The sequence below is a fragment of the Phyllobates terribilis genome, unplaced genomic scaffold (genome assembly GCF_046119375.1).
Source record: "Phyllobates terribilis strain yellow unplaced genomic scaffold, ASM4611937v1 Scaffold_3__8_contigs__length_932513732, whole genome shotgun sequence".
Lineage (NCBI taxonomy): Eukaryota > Metazoa > Chordata > Amphibia > Anura > Dendrobatidae > Phyllobates > Phyllobates terribilis.
The window spans coordinates 192,507,375-192,521,702 of record NW_027362763.1 but is presented as its reverse complement, the minus strand read 5'-3'; the positions used below and the strand labels follow the sequence as shown (position 1 = coordinate 192,521,702).

General features: G+C 46.8%; 1 protein-coding gene across 1 annotated transcript in view; it reads left to right on the top strand.

Annotated features, from left to right (window-relative positions):
* The window catches only part of LOC141259026 (thiamine transporter 2-like), a 47,849-nt gene that overhangs the window by 32,052 nt on the left and 1,469 nt on the right, over positions 1-14,328 (top strand). Inside the window, exon 4 of the mRNA XM_073674428.1 lies at positions 11,849-11,990. Within this exon, the coding sequence (XP_073530529.1) occupies positions 11,849-11,990 (142 nt within the window). The remainder of the gene's footprint in view (positions 1-11,848; positions 11,991-14,328) is intronic.

The following is a 14,328-nucleotide window of genomic DNA, read 5'->3' as shown; positions in this document are numbered from 1 at the left end:
GCCCCCCCTCCCCCTTACCTCTTGAATAACCAGAGGTAGCATTATTCTTCGTGTACATAAACAAGTTTATTATTAAAAGTTACTTGAAATTACTCTTCCAGTTAGTTTTAATAAACAATGAAGGATCCTTATAAGGCCACGGCCCCACTATCAGTATTTGGTCAGTATTTTTTCTCAGGAGTTGGAGCCAAAACCAGGTGAGGAACAATCAGCGAAAATGTATAATAGAAACAAGTCACCAATCTGCATTTATCACCCACCCCTGGTTTTGGCTGCCACTCCTGAGAAAAAATACTGACCGAATACTGACCAAATACTGATAGTGGGGCTGAGGCCTAAGGTGTATATACTGCACTGAATGCTGTGATGTTTTCAGAGCTGTTTCTGGGATATTTAGATTGTGCTTCGCATCCATGAAAAGTGAAATTTGGGTCCTGTTTATTATATTTTAATTCTAGTACACATATCATACAATACAAAGTCAGAGTCACTAAATGTCTATGTAACACCCCTTTTGGGCTACCACGGTACGCTGGGTGTTATGGGGGGGTCTCACCTCTCTAGGGCGCAGTGCCTCCACCCGAATCTTGATTGGAACTCTCACTGGGACTGCAGAAGGACTGGTATCTTCTGCCAGGGGCTGATTCGGGAAGCCCCTGCCACAGCTCAGTACACACTCACCCGGGACAGGAGTAAAACGGTTTAACAGGTTTATTGCTATGCAGCAGAAATGAGGTGGATTTAAAGAAATAACATACAATACAGGTAACGGTGCTCTATAAAAATCATATACACATCACAATCTAATTCTTCCCCAACCCTGCAAATATAACGTAGCAGGGTTTCCCTTTTCTTGTATTAACTCAGTCCAAACGTTGGGGCCCAGTTGCCGCGGATGTTGGCGCGCAAATTTATAACCGTTGGTGCACTTAGATGAACATTAACGTAAAAAGTCTGGGGCGTAGTGTACTCTCTGTAAATAGCGCTGGTAGAACCACAAGTCTCAAAAGGGGCACTCACGGTGCGTCTCAACCGGTCGTATGTTTCCCTGGACACCAGCTGGGGGCGGCAGGATTCAGGCCTTTATACGGTGGGAGTGCCGGCAGAACTCTCCGAGTCCTTGATGTCACTTGCTTCACCGGGTGACAGGGCCGCGCTCTCTCCAGCAGCGCGGGTATATCAGAGGGGACGGCAACGCCCCGCAGCGTAGCGGGATACAAGTCCACAGTGCTCCGTCTTTCACAACAACAAGCTGCCACACTTCCTTTCCTCTCTAGTTTTACTTTCACTTTCTCTCCAGCTCCCTCCCCCAAGTCCCTCCTCCCTCCTATCCTTCCAGGCTGTGTCATCTGACTGAAACAAGGGTCCATGGGAATTGTAGTCCACTGCAGCTCAGGGAAAAAACGATTAGTGTCTGTAAGTCCCAGTATACCAGTAGCTGCTCTGACAGTTCCATGTGCAGGTGTTACATTCTCCCCCTGGTGGGCCATTGAAAGTGTCCCATCACGACATGAGGACTCACCACCTGAAACATGAATGGGGGTTAAGGCATCCTGACTAACACCAAATTAACATGCACACAAACCACCTCCTGGACACATGGGAGATACCGGGAAATAAGGCCAAACAAAATTTGAAGTAGGGTGTATCAACCTGGGGACCTCAGTGGTATGTCCCATTCTATCATAGGTCAACATCTTGGGTGGCCTAGTGTCCCGCTTGGGACGAGTGTGTACTGAGGGGCCCCCCTCCTCAGCCCCCGACTCTTGTCTCTCAAGAACGGGCTCCTCCAGGGGGATCTCTTCATTCAATAAATGTCCCTCTTCTGAACTTTCCCCCAATTGTGGGCAGGGTGCACTCGCCTCCTGACAAATGTCCCTTTTCTTTGTTTCTACTTCAGGGGTCTGGTTTTCAGGGTCTACGCCCATGGGGCATGGGTCCTCGGTCCCCCTGTAGCTCCATTGACCGTCAGGTCCCCATTCATCCCCAGACTCGCTGTCACTTCTTCCTGAGGCAACTCCAGTCTGGGGTGGTTTTTTACACCTTCGACTTCTCCTATTGCACGGAAGAGTTGTATGACCTCCTTGAGTTGACAATGGGGGTAAAGGGATGTTTTTTCCCACAGGCAACAGATGGTGTCGATGATAGGGGGCGGAGCTGTTAAAACCTTTCTCAGGCTTCACTCTGTAGGCCGGGACACCGGGCAACTTCTCCATCACCACGTAAGGGTCAGGACACCACCGATCGGCAAGATTGTGCTTCCCAGGAAGGCCCAGAAGTTAGATAAGGACTCTATCTCCAGGCAGTAAAACTTGTTCTCGAACCCTACAGTCGTAGCGAGTCTTATTAAGCTTCCCTGACCGACCAGAGGCCTGCTCTGCCAATCTGTAAGCTTTTGTCAAATCTTCTTTCAACTGGGACACATATTTTAAGTAGGTCTTCCCATTAGAACGGTCAATGGATGTCCCAAAACTAATATCCACTGGTAGTCGGGCTTTTCTTCCAAACATGGGGAAATAAGGAGAGTATCCAGTTGACTCATTTGTGGTGCAATTGTAGGCATGAACCAACTGGCTCACATGCCTGCTCCAGTGTCCCTTCTTCCTGGGATCCAAAGTGCCTAACATGTTCAGAAGGGTATGATTAAATCTCTCAGGTTGAGGATCCCCTTGGGGGCGATATGGTGTGGTTCTGGATTTCTTGATCCCACAGAGAGCGCATAGCTCCTGGATTAGTCTACTTTCGAAATCTCTTCCTTGATCGGTATGGATGCGGGCAGGCAGCCCGTAATGTACGAAGAACTTCTCCCATAAGGTTTTTGCCACAGTAATTGCCCTTTGATCTTTAGTTGGGTAGGCCTGGGCATATCGGGTGAAATGGTCAGTGACCACTAACACATTACTGACATTGCTTTCATCAGGCTCGATGGAGAGGAAATCAATGCACACTAGTTCAAGTGGGCCATCACTGGTAATGTTCACAAGGGGGGCTGTTCTCAAAGGCAAGGTTTTTATCAACACACACCGGGAGCATGATTTGCAGTATTCTTCAATATCCGCTTCCATGCGAGGCCAGTAAAATCGGTCAGCCACAAGACTCGTGGTCTTTTCGATGCCAAGATGTCCATGGTCATCATGCAGGGACTTCATGACCATCTTCCGAAATCGGGTGAGTAACACCAGCTGTCTGCGGACTCCTCCCTTCTGGCCCTTTGCCTCCCGGTATAGTAGTCCATTTCTTACTACTAGCGACTCTAGCTGCCGAGTCAGCAAGACAGACTCCTCTGTTCTTAATGCATTTTTTCGGGCCTCCAGCCCCTCTTCACCCACCATCGAACTACCCCCACTGACTGATCCTCCTGCTGCGCCGTTCTGACTTGATTACAAGTCAGTTGAGGGAGAGAGTCTGGGATTACATTTGTCACTCGGCAGTACGACAACGGGAGCGCTTCACTAGATGCTCCTAAGAATTTAGCACAGCACTGCATAGGGAGGGCATCAGTTTGATGTCTATGGCACAGAGTCTTCCCCTCAGGGGCAGGGACCTCTATCCATCCTCCTTCTTCTTCCTCATTTAAGGGTTCACTAGGCAGGCGAGAGAGTGTGTCTGCATCAATGTTACTGATCCCTGGTCGATATTTTAAGCTGAAATCATACAGAGAGAGTGCGGCAAGCCACCGGTACCCCGTGGCATCCAGTTTTGCTGTGGTTCTCACGTAGGTTAATGGATTGTTGTCGGTATGAACCACGAAGTGTACCCCATAGAGATAGTCATGCAGCGTGTCCACTACAGCCCATTTCAGAGCCAGAAACTCCAGTTTGTGAGCTGGGTAGTTGCGTTCACTGGGAGTCAATCCTCGACTAATGTAGTAAACGGGACGTAGACAGCCATCATGGTCCTGATAGAGAATCCCTCCTAGTCCGTCGAGAGAAGCATCTATATGTAACACATATGGTTTACTGGGGTCTGCATAGGCCAACACTGGAGTTTGGGTCAAACATGACTTCAGTTTCTTGAATGCCTCGTCGCATAAGGGTGTCCATCTTTTCCCAAAAAGTTCATTAACTCAGAAGTAGTCTCTCTTTCCTGACCTTGAGGGGTGGGCTGTCCCGCCGGAAGGGGGATACCCCTGGGTAAGGGCAGTTAACGGCTTCGCAATCCGAGAGTACTGGGGTACAAATCTTCGGTAGTATCCACAAAATCCTAAAAAGGACCTAAGCTCCCTCAGCTTGGTGGGCTTAGGCCAGTTTACCACAGCCTCCACTTTGGCGGGGTCGGTGGAAATTCCTTCTCTGCTGACTATGTGCCCCACATATTTCACAGTCGTCTGGCAAATCCGGCACTTATCAAGGGACAACTTCAACCCAGCCTCCTTCAACCGATCCAGCACCTTGAACAACCGCTGGTTGTGTTCTTCCAGAGTCTTCCCAAAAACAATAAGATCGTCTAGATCAGGGTTCCCCAACTCCAGTCCTCAAGGCCCACCAACAGGTCATGTTTTCAGGATTTCCAAAGTATTACACAGGTGATAATTGCATCACCTGCACAGGCAATAATTCCATCACCTGTGCAATACTAATGAAATCCTGAAAACATGACCTGTTGGTGGGCCTTGAGGACCGGAGTTGGGGAACCCTGGTCTAGATAAACCAAGACCTCACGTAAGTGCATGTCCCCACCTACTTTGTCCATACATCTCTGAAAAGTGGCCGGAGCACCTGTCAGTCCTTGAGGCAGTCTCTGAAACTCGAAGAACCCAATGGGGCAGATAAAAGCGGTCTTCTCTTGATCTTCTTTTGACATAGGTATCTGATAGTAGCCACTCCGGAGATCTAACACAGAAAACCATTGGCTCCCTTGCAGGCAATCTAGAGCTTCATCGATTCGGGGCACAGTGTACTGGTCAGGAACCGTACGTTTGTTCAAGGTACGATAATCCACACACATCCGAATAGCTCCATTTTTCTTCCGAGCTATCACAATGGGGGAAGCATAGGGACTACTAGACTCTATGATGACTCCTGTGTCTAACATACCGCGTAGATGCTGCCTAACGTCTTCGATATCCACCGGGGCCAATCTTCAGGATCTCTCTCGGAAAGGCTTTTGATCTTTCAACCGAATGCGATGCTCTACTCCTTGGGTAAGGCCCATGTCCCATTCGCCTAAAGAGAAAGCCGCCCCCCGCATCATCATGCCGTCAATGACTAGCCTCCTCTCTTCTCCTTTCAGCTCACTTCCTTCAAAACAAGGGTCAAAGCTTTCAGGCTGCAGTTCCCTCTTCTCCTCCTCCGTCCTCACATAGGCTTCCAGACAGACTGGGTGGATGGATAGGGTCTGCGAGTAATTTTCTCCCCCAACTTCACGACACCATTGAGCTAACGTACGGAAGATGTTGGCATTTGTTCCCACTATGACAGGTGTTGGTCTCTCATCTGCCTCTGCCTCCGGGCAGATTAGCGCTATGATGGGTATCTCTTTATCCACTCCAACAACAGTCTCTGGGAATCGTAGTGTCACGGACACGTATCCTCGGTAGGGATAGCTGTGCTCACTCAGTCCCCACACCACGAGTCCAGACAGCGGTTTCAGAGGCACATTAGATAAATATCTCTTATACCATCCTTCGAAGATGATGGACACTTGAGATCCGCTATCCAGCAATACTGAACAAGGTTGACCATTGATATATGCGGGGACATGTGGGGCTGGTCCCACTAACCCTTCAGGCAGTGTTTTCGATGAGGCACTATTGGAGGGGAGGTAGAGTAGGTCTTAGTTGCTGATGGGGGCTCAGTATGGGGTTCTACTGGCCCCCTTTCCCGTTTCCCGACTGCCTCTGAGGGTGATGGGGAAAATGTGAAGAGTTCTTTGAGCTCCACCTCTTTGGACACTGACGAGCTATATGGCCTGGACTCCCACAGACAAAGCACCCTTCTGGTTTCCTACTCTCTACTCTACACAGGTCATCATTCTCTCTTCCTGAAGCCAGGGTTTGCTTCTCGGCTACCTCTGCAGCACTTTGTAGCTGCTGTATTGTCTTGGCCTGAGCACTTAACAATTGTGTAATCTGCTCCCCCTGTTTCTCGATGACTTTCAACAGTTCCATCTCTCGGCAATCGGCTGCTGGCTTCAGGGCAACAGTAGTCACCCGAGGGGATGTCTTCTCTCTTGCGGCCAAAATAACCTCCTCCTTGCGAACTTCCTTAAGCAACTCATGAAAAGAACTGGGAATCTTCTCTTTATCACAAGACCTCATCCGCTGGGCAATTGGATCATGCATGAGAGCTCCTCTGAGCACTTGTTCCAGACGACACTGATCAACTTCTTTAGGGCTGACTCCACCTTTAGATACTATTCTATGAACCAGCTTATCTAGTCTGTATAGATAGTCGGACATCTTCTCATCTGGCAGTTGGTAGGTGGTACAGAGTTTATAGAGTAGATCAGTAGCATCTTCAGGGGACCCAAAAGCATCTTCTAAAGCACTCATATAATCTTGATAAGTTGCTAGTGGCTTGCTCCGCCAAGCAGTCTGCACCACTTCCATAGCAGTACCCTTCAAACTTTCTACTATTCTCTGCTTCTTTACGGCATCAGTGCACTGCCACTCTTCTAAGCACAGTAAAGTGACATCCCTCCAAGTATCATATCCTTCTTCTCCAGCAGGGGTGGGGAGGGCACCCGAGAAAGTTCTTAGACGACGGTAGTTCCCTTCTGGCTGCATCTTTGCAAACTGACTGACTAACTTTTCCATAGCTGTCATAAGCACATCAGCAGGGGCCGCTGTCTCTTCAGGACTGGCTCTAAGTGGAGTAGAGGGCGGACATATACTAGTCTTTCTAGGCTGAGTGGTTGATTCCTGTTGCCGGGTCTCAACTTCGGACTCAGTAGGCCAAGTGATCTTCCATTGTCGACCATACTCTGGGGACACGGCTATCATGGATGGGAAGTATTCTTTCCTCAATATCTGCCCGGTTGAGATCAGGGCTGTGGGTAACTGTCCCCCCTTTTCCTTCCTGCGGTCGACCACTTTAGGGTGGGCAAGTTCAGTGAGTCGGTTAACTATTTTCAGTATCTCTTCATCAGACGCATCACAGAGCTCACCACTCACTGCAAAGCTTTGTTTAGCTGTAACATCCATCTCTTCACACCACAAATACACTTCTTGCTCTGTTAAAGTCTCCATAGTAAATACTCCTGTTTTAGTTCTGGATCTCAGCAGTGCCTCCACTGTAACACCCCTTTTGGGCTACCACGGTACGCTGGGTGTTATGGGGGGGTCTCACCTCTCTAGGGCGCAGTGTCTCCACCCGAATCTTGATTGGAGCTCTCACTGGGACTGCAGAAGGACTGGTATCTTCTGCCAGGGGCTGATTCGGGAAGCCCCTGCCACAGCTCAGTACACACTCATCCGGGACAGGAGTAAAACGGTTTAACAGGTTTATTGCTATGCAGCAGAAATGAGGTGGATTTAAAGAAATAACATACAATACAGGTAACGGTGCTCTATGAAAATCATATACACATCACAATCTAATTCTTCCCCAACCCTGCAAATATAACGTAGCAGGGTTTCCCTTTTCTTGTATTAACTCAGTCCAAACGTTGGGGCCCAGTTGCGCGGATGTTGGAGCGCAAATTTATAACCGTTGGTGCACTTAGATGAACATTAACGTAAAAAGTCTGGGGCGTAGTGTACTCTCTGTAAATAGCGCTGGTAGAACCACAAGTCTCAAAAGGGGCACTCACGGTGCGTCTCAACCGGTCGTATGTTTCCCTGGATACCAGCTGGGGGCGGCAGGATTCAGGCCTTTATACGGTGGGAGTGCCGGCAGAACTCTCCGAGTCCTTGATGTCACTTGCTTCACCGGGTGACAGGGCCGTGCTCTCTCCAGCAGCGCGGGTATATCAGAGGGGACGGCAACGCTCCGCAGCGTAGCGGGATACAAGTCCACAGCGCTCCGTCTTTCACAACAACAAGCTGCCACACTTCCTTTCCTCTCTAGTTTTACTTTCACTTTCTCTCCAGCTCCCTCCCCCAAGTCCCTCCTCCCTCCTATCCTTCCAGGCTGTGTCATCTGACTGAAACAAGGGTCCATGGGAATTGTAGTCCACTGCAGCTCAGGGAAAAAACGATTAGTGTCTGTAAGTCCCAGTATACCAGTAGCTGCTCTGACAGTTCCATGTGCAGGTGTTACATCTATATGGAAAGCTCTATAACGAGGGTCAAATATGTAAGATAACGGGAACAGTACATCTTTTATTCTATTAGAGACAATTTGCATATTTCCCAGAGGAGCATTGTGAATTTAAAAGTCTCCTTACCTGACGTGCTTAACATGTCACTATCCGCAAGGAGAAATATTATCCCTAGATACCGGTCTGACGCCTCTCATCCAGCCAAACCAGATCTCACACTTTGCACTGACGAGGGGCAGTACCCCGAAACACAGTGTCTGCAAATTGAGTTTCTGATCTTGGCTTTTATCCTAAGTCATGTGATAAGGCTCGTTAAATGGTCACTATTGACTTTTAGGATTGCTACTTCCTGTAGGTGGCACTAGAGTTCTAGTCCTCTTCCTCTCTGAAGAGACAATTTGCATATTCCACTAGGTGGAAACATTTGCTTGGTAAAAGGCCCAGTCGTGACTGCAATGGTGATAAACATCTGAAGTAACCTGGATGTTCTATTCTGAGGACACTGTATACTGAGCCAGCTTCAGGACATTTAGATATAAGTGCTTCTCACTAAATTAGAATATCAATTGGCATGGCATGGCTGATCGCCTCCATGCCACGCCACACTGATGCAGTAATTGATGCAGAAGGAGCCCCGACCAAGTATTGAGTGCATTTACTGAACATACATTTCAGTAGGCCAACATTTCAGATTTTAAAACATTTTTCAAGCTGTTGTTATAAAGTATTCTAATTTACTGAGATAATGACTTTTGTATTTTCATTGGCTGTAAGCCATAATCATCAACATTAACAGATGATGAAATAGATCACTCTGTAATGACTCTATATAATATATGAGTTTCACTTTTTGTATTGAAGAACTGAAATAATTTAACTTTTTGATGATATTCTAACTTAGTGAGATGCACCTGTATGTGCAAGTTTCACTTCAGGGAGAACACAAGTATTTAGTAAAGCAGACATGTCAGGAGAGCTGCCAGGTCATCTACAAGCTGTTTTACTTTAACCCCTTTAAAGCCCAAGACGTATTAATACGTATCTGTGCCCTGGGCTTTAAGAGCCTGATACGTATTAATACGTCATTGCGATCGCACCAGCACACACGCTGTGCGGGTGCGATCGCCGCCGGGTGTCAGCTGATTGTCACAGCTGACACCCGGTACTATGTGCAGGGAGCGGTCCCGCACCGTCCCGGCACATTAACCCCCGCAATGCTGCGATCGAAGTCGATCGAAGCATTGCAGTGGCAAGGCGAGGTGATCGCAATACTTACCTCCTCTTCTGGTCTCCAGCGCTGTCTGAAGCGGCTTCCCGGATGTTGCCATGACGACCCAATGTCGTCATGACAACATCCGGGTCATCAGACAGCAGTAAGATAGTTTGGTCATGCGCAGTGCATGACCAAACTATCTTTTCCCTGTGCAGCACTGACAGCATGTATAGCACAGGTATGGTGCTCCATTCCTGTGCTATACAGGCGATCAGAATAAAAAAAGTGAAAGTCCCATAGTGGGGGGTTTCCACTATTTAGGCACATCAGGGGCTCTCCAAACGCGATTCCAGCCAACTTTGCGTTCAAAAAGTCACACAGTGCTCCTTCCCCTCTGAACTCTGCCGTGCGCCCAAACACTGTATTTTCCCCACATATGGGGTATTGGCGTACTCAGGAGAAACTGCACAAAAGTTTTTGGGGTTCATTTTCTCCTCTTACCCTTGTGAAAATAAAAAAATTGGGGCTAAAACATCATTTTTGTGGAAAAAGTTTGATTTTTTTATTTTCACGGCTCCATGTTATAAACTTCTGTAAAGGACTTGGGGGTTCAGGGTGCTCACCACACATCTTGATAAGTTCCCTGAGGGATTTGGTTTCCAAAATGGTGTCACTTGTGGGGGGTTTCCACTGTTTAGGTACATCAGGGGCACATCCGCTAATTATTCAAGCAAATTTTACATTCAAAAAGTCAAATGGTGCTCCTTCCCTTCCGAACCCTGCTGTATTCCCAAACAGTGGTTTTCCCCCACATATGGGGTATCTGCTTACTCAGGAGAAATTGCACAACAAATTTCATGGTACAATTTTTCCTGTTACCCTTGGAAAATGCAAAATTGGGGGCTGAAAAACATTTTTGTGGGAAAAATGTGAAAATTTTATTTTTACTGCTCAATGTTATAAACTTCTGTGAAGCACCTGGGGGTTCAAGGTGCTCACCACACATCTAGATAAGTTCCCTGAGGGGTCTAGTTTCCAAAATGGTGTCACTTGTGGGTGGTTTCCACTGTTTAGGCACATCAGGGGCTCTCCAAACACAACATGGCATCCGCTAATTATTCAAGCAAATTTTACAATCAAAAAGTCAAATGGCTCTTCTTCCGTTCCGAACCCTGCCGTGCGCCCAAACAGTGTTTTTTTCCCCACATATGGGGTATCTGCATGCCCAGGGGAAATTGCACAACAAATTTTGGGGTCTATTTTTTCCTGGTACCCCTGTAAATTGGGTATAAAGTAACATTTTTGTGAAAAAAGTTAAATGTTCATATTTTTCTTCCTCATTCCAAAACTTCCTGTGAAGCACCTGAAGGGTTAATACAGTTCTTGAATGTGGTTTTGAGCACCTTGAGGGGTGAAGTTTTTAGAATGGTGTCACTTTTGGGTATTTTCTGTCATAAAGACCCCTCAAAGTGACTTCAAATGTGATGTGGTCCCTAAAAAAATGGTTTTGTAAATTTTGTTGGAAAAATGAGAAATCGCTGGTCAACTTTTAACCCTTATAGCTCCCTAATAAAAAAAAATGTTGGTTCCAAAATTGTGCTGATGTAAAGTAGACATGTGGGGAATGTTATTGATTAACTATTTTGTGTGACATATCTCTCTGATTTAAGGGCATAAAAATTCAAATTTTGAAAATTGCAAAATTTTCAAAATTTTCGCCAAATTTCCTTTTTTTTTACAAATACATGCAAGTGATATTGAAGAAATTTTACCACAATCATGAAGTACAATATGTCACGAAACAACATTCTCAGAATCAGAGGGATCCGTTGAAGCGTTCCAGAGTAATAACTTCATGAAGTGACAATGGTCAGAATTGTAAAAATTGGCCTGGTCATTAATGTGCAAACCACCTTGGCTTGTAAAGGGGTTAAGGATAGCACAAACAAGGTAATCATCAACATTAACAGAAATAAACACTTGAAATAGATCAATCTGTTTGTAATGACTCTATATAATACAGTTGTGCTCAAAAGTTTACATGCCCCAGCAGAATCAGAGAAAAGAGAAAACACAGTAGTTTGACAATAAATGGCTTCATCCAACCAATAACCATGAGTGGAGAAAAAGATTTTTTGTTATCATTCATATTCTCTGAAACAAGGCCAAGAAAGGAAAAATTCTGCTGGGTATGAAAACTTTTTTGAGTACAACTGTATATGAGTTTCACTTTTCGTATTGAAGAACTGAAATGAATTAACTTTTTGATGATATTCTAATTTAGTGAGAAGCACTTGTATTAATATAATAAAACAGTGGCTCTGATTAACTATGTGCTGTTTTCTGACCCTAATTTTCAGTGACCCGCAGGATTTAGGGTAAACCCAAAAACCATAAGTGAGATTTGCATAACCTAAATGTGTTAACTCTCAGATTCCAGATTGCTGTAAACCTGAGTATGGAGCGCTACGCCCTGATGTTTGGAATGAACACATTTGTTGCACTTGCTCTTCAGACCATCATGACAATAATTGTTGTGGATGTTAGAGGCCTGGGACTGGACATCATCACACAGGTTGTTACCATGTCTTATTTTCACAATGGCATATTAAAGTGAACCTGAGCAGCATGAATCAATCAGCAGCTGCGTTATTGCAGACGTGCTGTTAGAACCCTCCTGTTTGTTTTTTCCATCTTGTGTTTTGCAGTCACGTGACCATCTGCCTTTATATTCCAGCTCCGCCCTTTTGGCTGTGCTGGACTTCAGTGTGTGACTTTTTCTCTAGCCAGGTGCTTCTGTGCCTTTCTGTCAGTTCGCTTGGTCCTTCTGGGACCTCTAGTACTTTTTTTGTCTGTTTGTCTTTTTGGTGTTCTGCAACAACTTCTCTGTTTAGGAGGTGTCTCATTTTTTTTGTCCCAGTCCTTAGTTCTTTTGGGGACCCCTCCCCTTATGCTATAGTTCTTCGTTCAGACTAGCCGAGGACTAAGGCGGGTCTGTTTGCTAGGAACAGGCAGCCCGCTACATAGTAGGGATTCAGCTTAGTCTTACTGTAGGGACAGCTTTCCCCTATCTTTCCTTAGCACTTGTTGCAGATCATAACACGTGCATATCTTACTCTGCAATACTGCAGCGTTTCAGAGACAACATACTATTAAAAGCCTTCCGGGGACCATTCATCTTGGATGACTTGTCTGAGGCAGGTCTTCTCCGGCTTCTTCACGCCCACTACTCAAGGCCGATAGGTCTCTTCCTGTGTTTACAGGAAGAGACCTGTCAAAACACAGGAAGAGACCTGTCACTCAAGAGGAGTGGGGAGAAGCCGCCAGGGGTTGGCCTCTTGGACGAGCCATCCTATTCATTGTCCCAGACCGGCTGGTAATCTTGTTTTCTCTGACCAGCCTCAGTGGTGTACAGGAAAAAATACTCATGTGGTCAGGTTCCCTTTAATGCAGTGCATTATATTTTATATACACTGCTCAAAAAAATAAAGGGAACACTTAAACAACAGAATATAACTCCAAGTAAATCAATCTTCTGTGAAATCAAACTGTCCACTTAGGAAGCAACACTGATTGACAATCAATTTCACATGCAGTTGTGCAAATGGAATAGACAATAGATGGAAATTATTGGCAATTATCAAGACACCCTCAATAAAGGAGTGGTTCTGCAGGTGGGGATCACAGACCACATCTCAGTACCAATGCTTTCTGGCTGATGTTTTGGTCCCTTTTGAATGTTGGTTGTGCTTTCACACTCGTGGCAGCATGAGATGGACTCTACAACCCACAGAAGTTGCTCAGGTAGTGGAGCTCATCCAGGATGGCACATCAATGCAAGCTGTGGCAAGAAGGTTTGCTGTGTCTGTCAGCGTAGTGTCCAGAGGCTGGAGGCGCTACCATGAGAAAGGACAGTACACTAGGAGGCGTGGACGGGGCAACAACCCAGCAGCAGTACCGCTACCTCCGCCTTTGAGCAAGGAGGAACAGGAGGAGCGCTGCCAGAGCCCTGCAAAATGACCTCCAGCAGGCCACAAATGTGCATGTGTCTGCACAAACGGTTAGAAATCGACTCCATGAGGGTGGTATGAGGGCCCGACGTCCACAGATGGGGGTTGTGCTCACAGCCCAACACCCTGCAGGATGCTTGACATTTGCCACAGAACACCAGGATTGGCAAAGTCACCACTGGCGTCCTGTGCTCTTCACAGATGAAAGTAGGTTCACATTAAGCACATGTGACAGACGTGACAGAGTCTGGAGACGCCGTGGAGAGCGATCTGCCTGCAACATCCTTCAGCATGACTGGTTTGGCAGTGGGTCAGTAATGGTGTGGGGTGGCATTTCTTTGGAGGGCCGCACAGCCCTCCATGTGCTTGCCAGAGGTAGCCTGACTGCCATTAGGTGCCAAGATGAGATCCTCAGACCCCTTGTGAGACCATATGCTGGTGCGGTTGGCCCTGGGTTCCTCCTAATGCAGGACAATGCCAGACCTCATGTGGCTGGAGTGTGTCAGCAGTTCCTGCAAGATGAAGGCATTGAAGCTATTGACTGGCCCGCCCGTTCCCCAGACCTGAATCCGATTGAGCACATCTGGGACATCATGTCGCGCTCCATCCACCAACGTCACGTTGCACCACAGACTGTCCAGGAGTTGGCGGATGCTTTAGTCCTGGTCTGGGAGGAGATCCCACAGGAGACCATCCGCAACCTCATCAGGAGCATGCCCAGGCGTTGTAGGGAGGTCATACAGGCACGTGGAGGCCACACACAATACTGAGCCTCATTTTGACTTGTTTTAAGGACATTACATCAAAGTTGGATCAGCCTGTAGTGTGTTTTTCCACTTTAATTTTGAGGGTGACTCCAAATCTAGGCCTCCATCGGTTAATAAATTTGATTTCCATTGATGA